Source organism: Chenopodium quinoa, unplaced genomic scaffold, assembly GCF_001683475.1.
Source record: "Chenopodium quinoa cultivar QQ74 unplaced genomic scaffold, ASM168347v1, whole genome shotgun sequence".
NCBI lineage: Eukaryota > Viridiplantae > Streptophyta > Magnoliopsida > Caryophyllales > Amaranthaceae > Chenopodium > Chenopodium quinoa.
In genome coordinates this window covers 3,079,127-3,095,384 of record NW_018745286.1, presented here as the reverse complement: position 1 = coordinate 3,095,384, position 16,258 = coordinate 3,079,127, and the positions used below count along the sequence as shown (strand labels likewise).

The following is a 16,258-nucleotide window of genomic DNA, read 5'->3' as shown; positions in this document are numbered from 1 at the left end:
TAGAGCAACGATTTTTCAAAAAAGTAAAAATTGTTTTAGGCTTTAATTCATCTATGTTTCTTGATATTTAATCTGATTTTTTTGTTGTAAAAAAAAATTAATTTTGGCTAAAAATTTGAAGAAAAAAGGAGAAGAAATCAATACTAATATTTAATAACAGGAACTTTAACATGCCACGTGTCTTTTTCTTGCTTTTTCTTTTTTATTTTTTTTTTTTAAAAAAAATTTTGGCCTTTTAATTTCAGTGCAGCGTCTTTTTTTAAATACGGAGTACAATTATTTTTTCCCTTTTTGGCTGTTACAAGTATTTCTTTTCCTCTATTGCTCTTCATTTGTTTCTTAAATACGGAATACTTAATTCTTCATTCCCATTTCCTATATCTCAAGAAGCCTAAACTCCATAATCATTTTCGCATTTGCTCTGCATATAAGGTTTATAAATTCTCTCTTTTTTTTTTTTTTTTAAACTTTTATGTTTTTGTAATGTTTTCTCGGAATTTTACTATATTTTTTTATTTGAAGTAGTGGTTTTTTATTTATTTATTTTGGGAACAGTTATCTTGCATAGATTGTGGGGAGGTGTTGAATCACCAACGGCCAAATATTGAGTTTTTGCTTTAAAAAATTGGGTTATCATGATCTATTTAGTCAAATTTGTCACAATAAGATTTGTATTTTTACCAGTTTCAATTTTTTGTTTCAGATCTGAATTCGGTTTGCAGTTTGATTTCACTTATATTCTTTGTGACAAAATCATCGCTTCACATTCTTGCCAACCACCTTAATTTTGAAGTTTTGAAAGTACCGAGTATTAAGTTGAATTATATTCTTACTTATATGTGATGGGATTTTAGAGTAGATTTCCCTTCTCTTTCATCAATTCAATTTCTCTTTCCCGTATTTAGATTTAAGAGTATTCTTAAATTTTGCAGCAATTTATATAGATTTGGCCATTTACAGCAATTAATATGGGTTTTGCCCTTCTTTTTTTTTTTATTTTGCATGAAAATACAGGTATGTTTGTTTGCCATTTTTGGGAACGATTCACTAATCTTAATTTACAAGTCAATTTCACATTCAAAGTGGTAAAGGTCAATCTGTTTTTTTTTTTTTTTTTTTTTTTTTTTTTTTTTTTTTTTTTTTTACGGGAGGTCAATTTATTAATTGATGGTTCTTTAGGCTGTATTTAAGAACTTAAGGGTCGTTAAATTTCTGAAATTGTTTTTTTTTTTTTTTTTTAATCTGCATTTTGAGTTTATGAAATATAAGATTTTGAATTTTCAACACAACAAGATTATTCTTTTTAATTACTTCCGTACCTTTTTTGGGTATCTCGGTTTCCCTCTTTTGCCATGCTCTAATTTAATACATCTGCTAATCTTTGTAGTTGGATGAAATGGGTATTGATTATTTTTCATTTAAATGTATACAATACTCCTTATTTCATAAATTTTTGATACAAATTTTAATTTACAAATACTAATTATAATATCAAAATTGCTTGCAGATTCAAGGAAAAGGCATGCAACAACTCCAATAGACATTATAGCACACAAATCTGTTAACCAATATGAACTACATTAGCCTTCTATTACTTCAATTTAAAGTTGTAATATTAATTTGTCTTTGTAGATATTATCAGTCATACTCTATTATTTAAGTTGTCTGCACTAAATATAAATACTCTAGCCAAGTACTATTTTATTGAATAAATGGAAATAGCCAAATAGGGAATATTGTATTTTCTGCTAATTTTGTCATTGTATATCTATCATTAGTAATGCATAAATATTATGATCAAAATGATCACCAATATTACCTGTGCAAAAATAAACGTAAACAATTGCTTCTACATTTCTCACCTTGAAATTTCAAAATTTTGATACAAAGTTAACCCGTGCGTTGTGTGGGTAAAGATTAGTTAGGGTTCAAAGAGGGAAAGCAAAGAGAGGAGAGAGAAGAACCAGATCTGAATATTGAGGAGAGAGAAAGATATTGGAGTAGCTTGGTCCCTAAACTAATAAAAAGATTATTTTTTTTAATAAATTCTGGCGAAAAAGAAAAAAAAATAAGTCATGGTCCCTAAATTAATGCTGATTAGGCTAGGTTCCTCAACTTCTTGGTCAGAATCACCAAGAGTGGTGGTTGAAGGACCAAAAGTGTACAAAAAACTTCTTAGTGATTAAAAGTTCACAAATACAAAAGTTGAGGGACTGTATTTTACCTTACTCTATGTCCAATTAACGTACATATCTGATTTAATTTTGATTGTATTTTACACCAATTTGTGTAATACATTTACAGTTATCACCCTTAAAAATTCTACAATGTTAATCTTTAAAAAAAAGGCACCACAATTTGCTGATGTGGCAAAATCCGATTGGCCCATATTTAGTATTTTTATTTTAATTTTGAATTATTTTTAATGTACACACTGTATTAAAATTGTATTGTTTTTATGTGTTCTTTTTAATACATGTATTGTTTTAAGAAATACAAATTATAAATTAATTTTCAAAATTATAATTATAATAAAAACCCCAAAATTAAAGATGTTCATCATTATTCATCTTGTTCATCAATGTTCTTCATTCATGTCATAGATTAGCCGCCCATTCCCAAAATCATTGTTAATTGTTGATAAATTCTCAAATCCGGCCTTAATTCAGAATTAAAATTCGTATATCAATTGTGTTTTTGCGTTTCATTTTTTGCAATTTATTATTTTAGGTTTTTGTTCATTAAAAAATCTCATTTACAATCTCATTTTTAAGCATTTGTTAAGGAAGAATCGCATAGGTATTTTGCAATATCGCGGTGGCAAGCGGCATAGTGATTTAGGTTGAATGATGTACGTTCTTTTGACTATATAATTGCTGAAGACAACCTTTCAATTTTTTTTTTCTTTTTGAGCCCTTTTGGTTTGATCCGTAAAAATGTAATGATTTGTTCGCAAACTTGTTTGTGACTTAGGTAATGACCTAAACTATTTTTTGTCATTACATAAGGAAAATAGTGTTTTATATAGGCTCTATTCTTATGAGCTGCTCTACCTACCGAAATCTGCTCATCTGCTTTGCTCTACTTACAAACAATCTCTGGATCAAACCAGTTAATTTTAAATCGCAAAAACACACCCTCGTTATCCATTGATCGTTAAAAAAATTGAAAGATCTATGTTTTAGATCATCATAATACACGCTTCTAAGGCTATTTTCATCCTCCAAATTAGAAGTGCTAAACCTTCGAGCCGAGCCCGAACAGTGATAAGCTCAGCTTGAGCTCATTTGTCTCAAAGGAGGCTCGGCTCAAGCTCGAAGCTCGACGAGCTTCAGAAACATAGGCTTGAATCGAACTCGAGAATCCTGATGCAAGTTCGAGCTCGGATTGAACTTGTAATTATTTCTTTTTAGAACCTCATAATCAGCAATTTAGTGTAAAGTACTCTGTATTTAGTAGGAATTAGGTATGATAAAACTATGCAATTACAAATTGAATACTCAGCATCTTCATAGATTGTATCAATTGACCATATTTATATATAAAATAAAAAAAATAAAAAATAAAAAAACAAATTCAACCTCATGTCCCTGCCATAGTTGAACTGTTGAAGGCAGCTTGAAGTTTTTATGGAGGTAGACAAAATTCATCTTCATATCCAGTATTGTATTCTGATCGACACCGGTAAGTGAGTCGGCGATGACTCGGTGAGCTACTGGTATTGTTGACGGATAGTGGGGTGCAGGGGTGGTGCCGTGGTGGTGTATTGTTGTGAGTTGAAGCTCTTGAAAGACTGAAGTTGTGAGCTTATGATGAGTGACGGCTATACTATGCGTGAGAATAGAGCTATAGCTAGGGTTAGCAAAACCAATTGGGCTGTAAACTACTATGGAGAATATCCCAACAATCCAAAATTGGTTTTTTTTTATTTTTTTTATTTTTTTTTATATATATATAATAAAATGAATATTTAAGTGGCATTTACTACTGTAATTCATGCTTTCCATATTTTTAAAAATAGTAAATTTATTAATTTAAAATTGTATTTTTTTAAATATATATATATATATTTTAATCGAGCTTGTTCACGAGCTAACCCTAGTTAAGGTTTCGAGCCGAACTCAAATTCGAGTCGAGCCTCATCGAACCGAGCTTTGACCGAACCAAGCTCGAACAGTTCACGAATAGCTCAGTCTCATTATCACCCCTACTCAACACATCATGAATGAAGAATGATGAATTTTTATTTTGTAAATTTTAATTATAATTTAATTTTCGAAAATTGATCTTAAAAAGATAAAATAGATTTTAAAATACTATAATTACGTATTCTTTAAATAAAAATACATGTACTTAAAATTTATACACACATGTATGTACATTTAGGTTTTTTTAAAAAAAAAACAAAAACAAAAATTGACCAACCATAACATAACAAATCATCATGGTGCCTTTTTTTGAAAAATGACACAGTAAACCTCCCCTCTACAATTTAGGGTAATATTCCCGAAGAAAACAATAATTACATAAACCTTGGGAGTTCACTTCAGACTGTCATCAAATTTTGTAGTGATCAGAAAGCCTACAAACAGGTCTACTTCAGTAACATTATCTAACGATCTGATTAATCAACCATAACCCAAGTATGAAAATATAACTCATTATAATGAAAAAATGTTAGTTTCAAAATCTGCCATGTTTTCATTAGATATATAATAAAACACAGGTACTTCATTAAATTCCTTTCATGCACTAGCATAAATCATATCATACACAACTGAGATATCATGGATATTTCATTTCCTTCCTCAGGTTTTTTTTTTAATTGCAACACTTTGCAAATTATGGACTCCTAGTCAATTTTTGAAGACGTGAGACGGAGAGAATAAAAAAATGTAATCATGTGATAGGAGAGAGATAGAAAGAGTTTATTATTAACTAACCAGCAAAGTGATGCAGCTAATTTTAAATTTCCCTTTTAAGAAAGTGATGCAACTAAAAAGAAACGAAGGAAGTAATATAATAGATTAAAAAAAATCCAAACCTACAATCAAACCTTAAGAGCTAAAAATATCCCATCACGCTCAATCGTAACTTGGATCTTATTGACGCATGATGAAATTGTGTTAGCACCAACTACTACGAAAGGCCACACATAAATCACTTTGGTAGTGGTCAATTTTATGCATAACTTCTCATCATGTTAATTTCTTAAGCATAAAATGAGACAAATTGGGTGACAACCTCCAAACCCAAATCAGCAGGTCAATCAGCTTGGCATTTCCACAACTTTGTAGAGGAAAATTCATCAATTACACAAGACAGCAACAAGTAGATCAAGTCAAAATTGATGAGCAAAAAATCCTTTTAAATCACATTTGACAATTCAGTATCACAAAAAAACAAAAACAAGGGAAAAAAGCTCACGGACTATAAATAATGCTAATTAAAGTATATACCATATTATCAACAGCACTAACCCATTAGAACTAATGCATTACCAAGGGCAAAAATTTTGTATTTCCATCTCACTCACAGAATTTTGGAGCATTGTTCTGAGCAGGAGCAGACAGCCGAACGAATGGTTTCTTCAAGGACCAGACAGTACAGTATATATATAACTTGTGTCCTACACTCAAGCAACCTTAAACCTGAAATAAAAGACATCTGCATAAGTTTCATTATCAAAAATGGTGCTTTGTATTTAATCATTCCTAGTACAAACAACCAAGCAATAGCATTATTCACATCAGCCTGTGAACATTGCAGTTACACATAAGCAGACGAGTAATAGTAGAAAAAACAGTCAGACATTGGCTGCCCCAGAGAAAAAGCACAGCAGCACAAAAGATGCTAAACTGATAACATACAATATTTTGGAAAGACAAAACTAGAAACAGGATGCATATCTAATTTCTCGAACTAATGAAAAGGAACACATAAATCACCTGTTGCTTAGAAGGATCCTCTTCCACTTTTAGCAAGTATGTGAAATTTAACGCCAAATCTAGGACACGGTTCCAACTATACTACTAAAATAGAAGATAACATCCAGTTGGAATCCATATCACACAATCACAAACCACTCTCAAGAATAGAGCAAGTGGCCATCCATTCGTTGCACCTCCTATCCCATATCATCATCAGCTGTAGCTGCACCTCCTATCCCATATCATCATCATCATCCTTCAAATAAATTGTTCCTCTGTGAAGCTGCCCAATGAGAGTAGTAAAAAAAAATAGACTGCCTGCACCCAAGTGTAGAAAGCTATCCTCTTTTAAAGGGTATTTATGCGTCTCCATCCACAGAAATTGGCACTCAGGCATAAGAATTAGGATGATAATCACATCCCAAAACTCCTGTTGTATAGATCTCCTGAATTGGTCATTCGAAACTTGGCATCTTCATAACCACCATAGAATTTGTTAATACCAAGTCTATCGTTCCTAAGGAGCTCTGCTACACCAATGTCATTTGCAGCTTGAAGCTCACTCCAATTATCCCAAGGACCATTAGAGACTGCAGTATTTCTAGGCAGTTGCTGGAGTGAAAATTGTGAAAAAGGGACATGATTACTAGCTTGGGACTGATCCATATGTCGAGAGGAAAAGCCATATGCGTCATTTGGTGGAGAGAAGTTATCCCTAACATCAGGATATCTAAGGTTCTGATGGGGTGAAAGAGATCTTTGCATAAACAACTGCATTCTTGAATCATTTTCAAATGCAGGTGGCTGTACAGAGTAATTTTGCCTCATGTCTATAGAGGAATTATTGAGCCCACCAGGGAGCCTCCCTTTACCGACAGCTAAAATTGCAGGATCTATAAATTCAATATCATTCGCAGGGTTTATGTTTCCACTTGGAAGTGCCTGATAAGGGTTTCTCAAGAATGAAGGGGTCTCCACCATATGGTTTCCTGTAATAACATATACAAATTTTAAATGCTTAAAATGTGACATAATTCAAAAAGTCATGAGGGAAGACGGGAGTTTAGTAACAAACCAGAATTCATTAAATCAAAAGTCTGATCACTTCTTTCATGTGAAGCAAAACCTGGAGGTGGTGGCCTACTTGGTGCAGAGAAACCAGGTGGAGCTGAAATCTGTGATCTAGAGACTGAAGTTCAGATAAAGAGACTATGTCAGCAAGATGTTAAGAAATAAACATAAAAGGCAAAAGGCAAAAAAAAAAGAAGGGGGGGTGGGGGTGGGGGCGGAGAGTGTAATTTCCCCACTTCACAAAAAAAGAAAGAGCACAATAGGTACTCACAAGAAAGCTTGTTGGTAGAAAAATTGGAATGGCCACTAGTCAAATTATCCGACAGCTCAATATTACGATGAGGAAGTCCAAAACCATTGCCAATTCTATCAAGATAAGGATCTCTAATACCAGGAAATTCTTGTCCAAAGGGGGGATTCTTTGCTGCCTGGCCAATATTGCCAAGCGAAGGACCCACGTCAAACAAATGATTTCGTGAGTCTTCCTGCCTAGCAAAAGAAAATCTGGATTGATTGCTATTTTGACCTTTCCAGGAACCAGCTAGTTTCACCGTACCCTCTTGTTTATCAGTTTCACGCAACAACTTGGCCAAATTTTGTGGGGATGTCAAAGAATCATCCCAAGAATCAAGGTCCAAGGACAATATATTTGATATTATGTTGTTTTCTCCCATATCCAGGGCAGGCTGTGAGTCAACATAAGCAAGTTCACCGTCAAATCTTCCCATACGACTCTCTTGCCCATCTTTAAATAGCAAAGAACTATCCTGGTCTGGAGTATGGCTGACAAAACGGTCTAAAAATCCGTTAGGAGCAACAGATGCACTAGATACACTTGTCAAACACTCATCATTTAATCTATTTACAATAGAAGGGGCAGCGGTATAATTTCCTGCATAATCAGCACCGCCTTGTGACTGTAAAGGAACCCTTAGATGACTCAAAAGATGGAGCGGAGATGATGCAGGTATTGCTGCCTGATTTACGACAATGGCATCCTGCAGTCTTTGATTATTAAAATCATCTTCTGTTTCTGAAGGTATATTTTGTAAAACCGAAGCTTGCATATCTGATCGCAAATCAAATACTTCTTTTTGAGTGGTCAAAGAATTAATAGTACTAGGTTTACTAGAGGTAGCAGAAGAATGTTCTTGAAGCCTCTCAGACTCATGCCACTGTATACCTTGATTTCTAGGTGATAAGAAATTATTTAAACTCAATCCATTAGGTCTGACGACCTCAGAATGTTCACTATTTAGCTGTTTGTCAGTGCTTATAGACGATATATCAGAGCAGAGTTTCAGAATTTTTCCATCCATAACAGAACTATTCCCGTTGTCTTCGCAAGAAGAGCAAGGTTGTCCGTCTAAAGAATTTGCATTTAAAAGCCATTCACCACCTTCTACATCACTACTGATAGCTGGGGAGCAAGATGACTGGCTTACTGACTTTCCAGCTGAAGCAACTGAAAGTGTAGAAGAGACCTCTGAAACATTTCTTTGAGAAATATAACCAGTATTCTTCTTCACTATTTCTGGAATATCCAATTTACTTATAGCTTGATTTGCATTAATTTCTTCATTTGACAATTGCTTCTTTCCAATATCACCGGGAATCAAGTCAGAAACGGTTGTTGCCAGCACTGGTGACTCATGAACTGTCTCAGCCTTCTGCTTGGATGATCCATTTGAACTAGCCAAGCTTACAGACGGAGGATTGCAATTGGAAACACGTGCACCCCTGATATAGAAACAGAAATCAAAAACAATGAACAGACAGACTAATAATAGGCAAGAAAGAAACATACCATGACGCTGCTGGCGGCAGAGCAACAGATCTACCCGAACTGCTATTTGGGGGTGAACCTTTTGAATAGCTTGCTGAATTCTGCAACCAAACAGCCGCAATAAGAATATATCACCACACAAATTAGCAAAAACAACAGCAGACTGCATTTAATAATGTAACTGGGAAGAAGGGAATCCCATACACTTGGCAATTCATACTCAAACGAGTTGAAACTCTTAAAATGGATGTCAAAACCTCAGCCCAAATATCTAATATGGTAATACTTCTAACCTAAAAATTTGCGGACGCAATAGATATAAACCGCAGTTAAATAATGTCGGTTACCCCAATGGAACCTTCAATGAATATTAGCCAGTTAACGCACCTAAGTTATGTCAATAATTCCACCAGAAATTCTAACAAAAGCCTTAAAGCTTGTACAGCTTCAATATCAATTTAGTTTTTGGCCTTACCCTCAAAAAAATGTTGGTCAATTACGAAACCTAATAAATGCCAGTTGCCTCTCATAAAATTACAACAAAAACCTTAATTACTGTACAGTACATCAACACAAAAAGTGTACTCCTTCCTCAACAGTTTACAACACTTTGCTTTCTGGGATGTGCCTCAAAGAATGCGAGCCATGTGCTCTCTTTAATTTACTCGGTCGTCAAAATAACATGTTTCCCATTCATCACCTCCACTCAACCAAACATTAAAATGAGTGCAATATGTACTTGGTGGAAATACTAAGGGACTGACGGAATATTGTACAAGTTCTATAATGATTTTATATAAATTTTAAAAATCTAAAAGCAAAAAGCTGAAGTCTTCTTCTGGTTTCCAAAATTAACTTTAGTTCAAACCTTGCAAATATTACAAACCCTTGGAGAGAAGGGTGTACAAAGAACCATTTGTCAGACTAAAATGAGATCACATAATAAACATTGCCCTGACAAAGGAAACAATCATGTACTTGACAGACTAACATGGCAAGAGAACAAAAGGCTTAGTGCATATACCATTATCTATTTCACATTGATCTATGAATACTTATTCAAGCCAATATTCGACTGTGTGTAGACTGTGTATATGTCAATATGTGGGGAGGAAAACTTTAAAATTTGAGTTGCATTCAGAATCCCTTAATCCAGCTATCAATCATGATGCATACCTATACTAACAATACCTAACAATCTAAATAATACCCAAGTTCATGTAACAGAGACAAACTCCCATTGATGGAGGACATCATCTTTCAAATGACAAGACAACAGTGAAGATAATTCCATGACTTGTAATATTCATATATGTATACCAAAATGTCAAATATTGATAAAAAAAAAGCTTGGCTAAAAGGTGAGATACAAGACACTTAAAGCCCTATGTAAACAAGCAACAGAAAATTTCCATCAAAATCATTTCTGATGTCTGTAAAACAACCTATAGGTTAATAAGGACCAATTTATTTATCACAACTCACAAGGACAATACAAATGATATTTTGAATTTACGTCAATGTTCAAGCACCAACCTACATCAGCTTGTCAAAGAACCTTTTATGTTACAGATGTCATATACTTCTTTTGCTTTCTTATAATCACAACATGTCTCCTAACATGCATTTTCAGGAAGACATTAAAGAAGGTAAACGGACAATTTAATCAACATGACTTTAAGACGTTTACGGTGTGTTTGGATAAAGAAATGGGAAAAAAAAGAAGGGGAGGGAAAAGAAAGGAAGGGGAGGGAAGAAAGATGAGTTTTCCTTCCAAATCTCTCCATTGTTGGAGAGATTAATTTCTTACCATTTAATCCTTCCATTTCTCTCCCCTCCAATTCCTTTCCTTCCTCATTTGTTATCCAAATAAAAAATAATCAATCCCCCCATTTCCCTTCCCTTCTTCCCTCCATTTCCTTCAATCCAAACAAAGTGTTCAGGAAGAGTTGAAAAACCGGTGCAAGATTTTATCACGAATTTGTCCGTTGACCATCTTTAATGCATGCCAAGGGAAAATGTTGTGATTATAAAAAAGAGTACACCACACACAATTTAATTAGAACCACAAATCATAGCCTATTTGAGTCCTTGCCAACAGCATGAGCTCTCAAAAGCACATAAGTAGCCATGCTGTCTATCAAGAAAAGTATGGGAAAAATAGCCCTCACAAAAGGAAGGGGTCTTACAGTTGAAGTATTTTTGACAGTTGGCTTCTCTATTACAACAGAACTGTTATTGCAATAATCGTCTGCTGGAGGAGGCAATGTAGTCCCTGCACGCCGTTGCATATTATTTGTAACCCCAGTAATCTGCTGAACTCTATTCAAGAAAAGCGAGTCATAATACTGAGCGGTTAACCAGATCAAAAAGAAAAAACCAAACAAAATTAATAGGCAATGCACAATAGAAAGCCAAAGCAAAGCTAGGAATGAGAATGACACTAGTGACAAATTTAATTGATAGAGCATATACATACAGAAACGAAATGAAATAGAAAAACCATCATTCACCACACATTTTTTTCATCCCCACCGTACTAACAGTCTTTCTTTTGAATTCATTGAGCTTACTACATTTTCCATAATCCAAGAAGGATAACGTGGGAAGTTTTAAGTTCAATTTACAAGATTTTAAAAGCAGTCTATAATTTGAGGATGGCCTAAAAAAATGTGGCATAGTGAAAAGGGGGTATAATTGACATCTTAAGAATTAGAAACTTGTTATAAATATTGCAACATGGATAAACCTAGTGAAGCAAAACAAGTCCTCAATTACTTAAAAATCACAAAATATTATAAAGCTGCAACTTGAATGCAGCAATTTGCAATACCAAATGTCTACATCTATATCATTTTTCTAATTTCAATTAAGCAAATTATCCTCCAAATCACAGTGATTACAAAGGCCAATAAAAATTTGAAATGCACTAGTAGATACACTAAACTAGAGCCATAAGCTACCAAGTACCATTACCGAATTTGGATATCCTTAAACCAACCTTTCCTTGTCAAGGAGCAATGAAAATTGAAAACCCTAGTATTTTAGCAAGCAGGCATATCAATACCTTGTGTAAGCAGATATAATTTCATCTTTTGTGAAGCTATCCTCATGTGAACCAATCTCATGCAAATATAGACAATCAGGGTTGGTGCAGGGCTGGAACAAAAGAAATACACTTAATGTGAACACTGAATGTTAAACATATAAATTTGTTCTATATTATAAATCAACTAACATTCAGATATCATACCACATTTCTTAGCCATGCATGACAGTATTTTGTAGTTCCAAAGCATGCCCTGTAATATAAAGTGAAGTTTTCAAAATAAGTAATATAAAATAAATACAAAACAAGCACTAAGAAGGTTATGATTCCATTCTCAAATCACCTCAAAGGCCTGGCATCCAAAATAAATCCATGCACTGACTGAATGCAACGAATTGCTTCCTCCTCTTTTGAGTAAGTAATATATCTGAAACCCAAAAATAAGCAGCAGAACATGCGGTCATGCCTTCTGATTGATGTATATATTTCAATGATACAATAAAAACCTAAAGAAAATTTTAAATTAAAAAAAAATGTGCTTTCTAGAGCAATGTCAGCACATAAGATATAGGAATTCAGTGAGTCTTTAAACCTAAACTCTATTTTAACAGCAAAGACAGTACGGACATTACTCAGACATGCAAGAATAGCTCTAGGAGCTTGATAATATTTTATATTTAAAAAATAATTTCAATTTCAACCTTCAAACTCATTTCAAAAATTTGTTCCTTCTTTATAACAAGGCGATTGGCTCTAGAATAAAACCCATTCAAGAATTTAGATACCATAACAATAACAACTTCTTTCCCCACCTTTTGCCATCCATTCACATTTCCTACCACAGTAACACTGAGTACAGGCTGCGATAGGATAAAACATACAGTGATGATCTTGCCTGAGTCTACCAGCCAAGAGAAGGATGAAAGGAGGCATAACAGACAAAAGCATAGATAAAGCAGCAGCGCAAGGGAGTAGCAACACTCATTTATCACCAAACGGAGACCAAGTATGATATAAAGGAAAATTGATTACAAGAAATCAGTAATCTTCATTTCAACTGGGTACTTAAGAAAATTGTACAGTATATCATTAAAGACTAGCTTGCTATGCCAACAAACACTGAGGATCGACTATAATGCAAGCAAGAAGCAAACTACGATGAAGCCAGCAAAGAGAACACACGCATAAGGAATAAAGAGAAGAAAGACATATATGAATAGTAATATTAGGATCCATGAAACAATTACATAGACAACAACTCGACTTACACACTACAAGTATTGTTTGCAAACTGCTGAATGGTGCCAGCTGAAGTCTGGGATATGGACACCTTCAAAACCTTGCCATATTGGGTAAAATAGTCTTTACGTTGTAGAAGCTGCACAAAAAATTGAAACAATTAACCACCAAAATTAGCACCCAAATGAATATGATGATAAAGGGGAATCAACAAAGTACTCACATCTTCATCAGCAAGATCAAGAGGTAAGCCCACTATGTAGACAAGATTTCTTTGAATAACACGCACGCTACTCAATTGCTTCCTGCTATCAGATGTTTTAACCTTCGATTTCTGTAACTTGTGCTTCTTTTCCATATTAACTTCTTGTACCAACCTGAAAAGAGCTGGGATGAGACATGCTTTTCTCCCATCTTTTTTGGGTTTAGGTTACATTCTGAAGTATGAACAGTTGCATTTATGGCCTAACAAGAATCAGTTAAACAACCTTTCACAGTTTGCAGCCATCCCTACAATTCGGTCTTTATCATATGCAGTGCGACATGCAGGGCAGCGTCCCTCTGACTCATCTTTCTCGGCCATATCCATTATGTGATGCCAACACCACACACAAATCTGCACACAAGCACAAAGGAATTAATACAGTTGCAGCCATTTGCTTACAGTTTTACATAATAATTCCAGTTTAGTTTCTAGGAAAATACAAGTTTAAACTTCAAAGCATGTCAACAGCAAGAAAAAGTTCAACACAAATAGAGAGACTATTACAGTCATAAATTGTTAAGAAGAGTAATGTATGGACTAACCAAAATGAAAAGAAAAAAATGGAAAATATCAAACTAAATTTGCAATGGATAAAATAACTCAGATACTAACAGGATAACAGCCACTAGATACAGCGAAAAAATTGAGATAAATAAAGAGCAAGGGAAAAAAGGGCTGGATTTTCAGTAAATGCAACACACAACTGTTTTCCTTGTCAAAATTAGGCAGTGAAGATGAAGCTTCATCAAAATTAGGATACTAACTTTTTATAATCACTCTAACAGGGATAAATCTCAAGAAGACATGGACCATAAACCATTAGTGGTTAGATTCTTAGTTTATACTAGCTCCAAGCCTCGTACCACTATTCCACATAATCATCCAACTGATTATCTTCCATGCTTCATTAACAAAACACCATTAATGAACTAATTTTCTCATTACACAATAGCCTGACGTTTGATTAACTAACCATTGAAAAAGATTGTCTTACATTTCTAGATATTGCAAAATTCCCAATTGCTTAAAACTAAGAACAAGAGACATTAAAAAATTCAGCAACTTCTAAAGCACGTGAAGAAGCAAAGGCCAAGGGTATAAACAGATTTTAAATATCACCCCTAAACTACAAAGCAATTACTGGCATTCATCTCTCTAAATTGATCTGGTAGAGCAGACAAACAAACAACGATACATTGTGAAAAAAAAAAACCAAAGCACAAGTAAAAGACTTTTTAATTGGCAAAACAAAGCCACAAAAATTATGGAAAAAACTCAACCTCATAGCCACATCTGCACGGCTTCAATTGCTGATCAGTCAAATCCATCTCCTCGGCACAAAGAGGACAGGTCTTCTCACCCTCGTCACTCATGATTGATATGGGACAAAACTAGTTAAAAAAAAAAAAAGCACAAATAAGCCTAAGAGATAGAGCATTAAAACAACTAACCATAACCTTGATATTGCTACTTTAACCACAAAAATTACAATATAAGTCAAACAACTCAGATGCGAAAGGAGAGAATATAAACAACAAGAACAACCAGGCCCGTCCCTGAGCCGGGCAAGAGGGGCAAGCCGGGCGACCGCCCGAAGCACAAGGAGAAAAGGTCCAATTTCATAATTCAATCCTAACATTAAAGGGCTCTGCAACACAATAAAAATACCAAATTTGATTCAATTATCAAATTAGGCTCAAAAAATACATAATTTTAGGGAGAAAAGGTCCAATTTCATACTTCCATCAGGCAAACTTTCTTCAAATATCAAATTAAGCTCGAAAAATCACATAATTTTCTTCTCTAGCAACAAAAATCGATCTTTATAAACCTAACTAATCATCGCTAATAATTCAATAATCGAGTACAGAGGAACCCTAAATTGAGTATACTGAGAATTAAATCAAAGATAAACCCTAGATTGTGAAATTGATAATCAATGATTTTACAAATCTTACCTCGGATGCTGGTTGAATGGAGGATTGGAAGATCAGAAGGTGCTTCAATGGAGATCGTGAAGTGCGGTTGAATGGAAAAGTGAGAGAAAGAGAGAGAAAGAGATTGAGAGACGATGACAGATCTACGTTCATCCGTTTCTGATTACTCCGTATAATATTTTGTATCTCTCCGATTTCGCAAATTAGAATATACACCCGGTTTATGCAATCGGGTTTAGTTTTGTATTTTTCGAGTAACAAAGCCGATATACTCCGTATGGGTGAATCGACAATAAAGGGGTGTTTTATTCACCTGATTTTCCTTTATTTATAAATTTATCTTATCTTTTCTTATTTAATACGGAGTATAATATTATCAAAAAATTTATTTCAATCATCTCATTTGAATGTATCTTAATTTCATAAATTAGGTCAGATACATGAACAAAAAGTGATTATTATGTGTGTCATCGACAAAAACCTTCCTCCTCCCTCCCTTACGACCCAATGCCTCATCTTCATGCAAATTTATCGTGTAATTAGATCATATCGTGAACATATCCTCACCAAAAATAAGTTAAAATAAAGTTCAACTATTTTTGTTTACATTATTTCATTTTAAACGGTCTTTTAAATATTGTATCAGCATGTTATAATTATAATGGGGGCCACTACTTTACTGTTACAAAATCTACTTTAATCTCATTAGGTATCTCTCATCAATTTCACTAAATCAATCGTGTGATTAGATCATATCATGTTATATCAAGTACATACTTGTATCATATACTTGTAATATATCATATCATATTATACCATATTAAAAAATATCACTAGTGTTTCGGTTAGAAAACAATGGACCTTCAGCAGGTCTTTTCGGATGGAGGGAAGTGAAACTCAGTCCGAGAGATGTCCAAACTGAGGGTTTCCTGCACAGCAAAATACACGTAAACTGGCCTCGGGGGTGTGCCGAGGAAGGCC

The 16,258-nt window shown here is 34.1% G+C and overlaps 1 protein-coding gene and 1 long non-coding RNA gene across 3 annotated transcripts; one reads left to right on the top strand and one right to left on the bottom strand.

The window, feature by feature from the left end:
• Nucleotides 1-209: 209 nt before the first annotated feature.
• Nucleotides 210-1,813, top strand: LOC110711883. The gene is made up of 2 exons (XR_002509451.1): nucleotides 210-432; nucleotides 1,508-1,813. It is a non-coding gene; the product is annotated as an uncharacterized LOC110711883 (long non-coding RNA).
• A 3,519-nt stretch (nucleotides 1,814-5,332) lies between these two features.
• On the bottom strand, nucleotides 5,333-15,488 carry LOC110712112. 2 transcript variants are annotated; one of them, XM_021890532.1, is made up of 15 exons: nucleotides 15,299-15,383; nucleotides 14,886-14,988; nucleotides 14,621-14,731; nucleotides 13,564-13,691; nucleotides 13,299-13,452; nucleotides 13,105-13,214; nucleotides 12,180-12,263; nucleotides 12,041-12,089; nucleotides 11,855-11,946; nucleotides 10,977-11,109; nucleotides 8,809-8,888; nucleotides 7,273-8,741; nucleotides 7,006-7,119; nucleotides 5,949-6,919; nucleotides 5,333-5,651 (listed from the first exon to the last, which is right to left on the bottom strand). In XM_021890532.1, exons 2-14 carry the CDS (start codon nucleotides 14,961-14,963, stop codon nucleotides 6,345-6,347), a joined length of 3,177 nt encoding a protein of 1,058 aa, XP_021746224.1. In that variant the 5' UTR covers nucleotides 14,964-14,988; nucleotides 15,299-15,383; the 3' UTR covers nucleotides 5,333-5,651; nucleotides 5,949-6,344. The 2 variants fall into 2 exon arrangements, with proteins under 2 accessions (XP_021746224.1, XP_021746223.1); XM_021890531.1 differs by lacking the exon at nucleotides 14,886-14,988 and having other exon boundaries at nucleotides 15,299-15,488.
• Nucleotides 15,489-16,258: the final 770 nt, after the last annotated feature.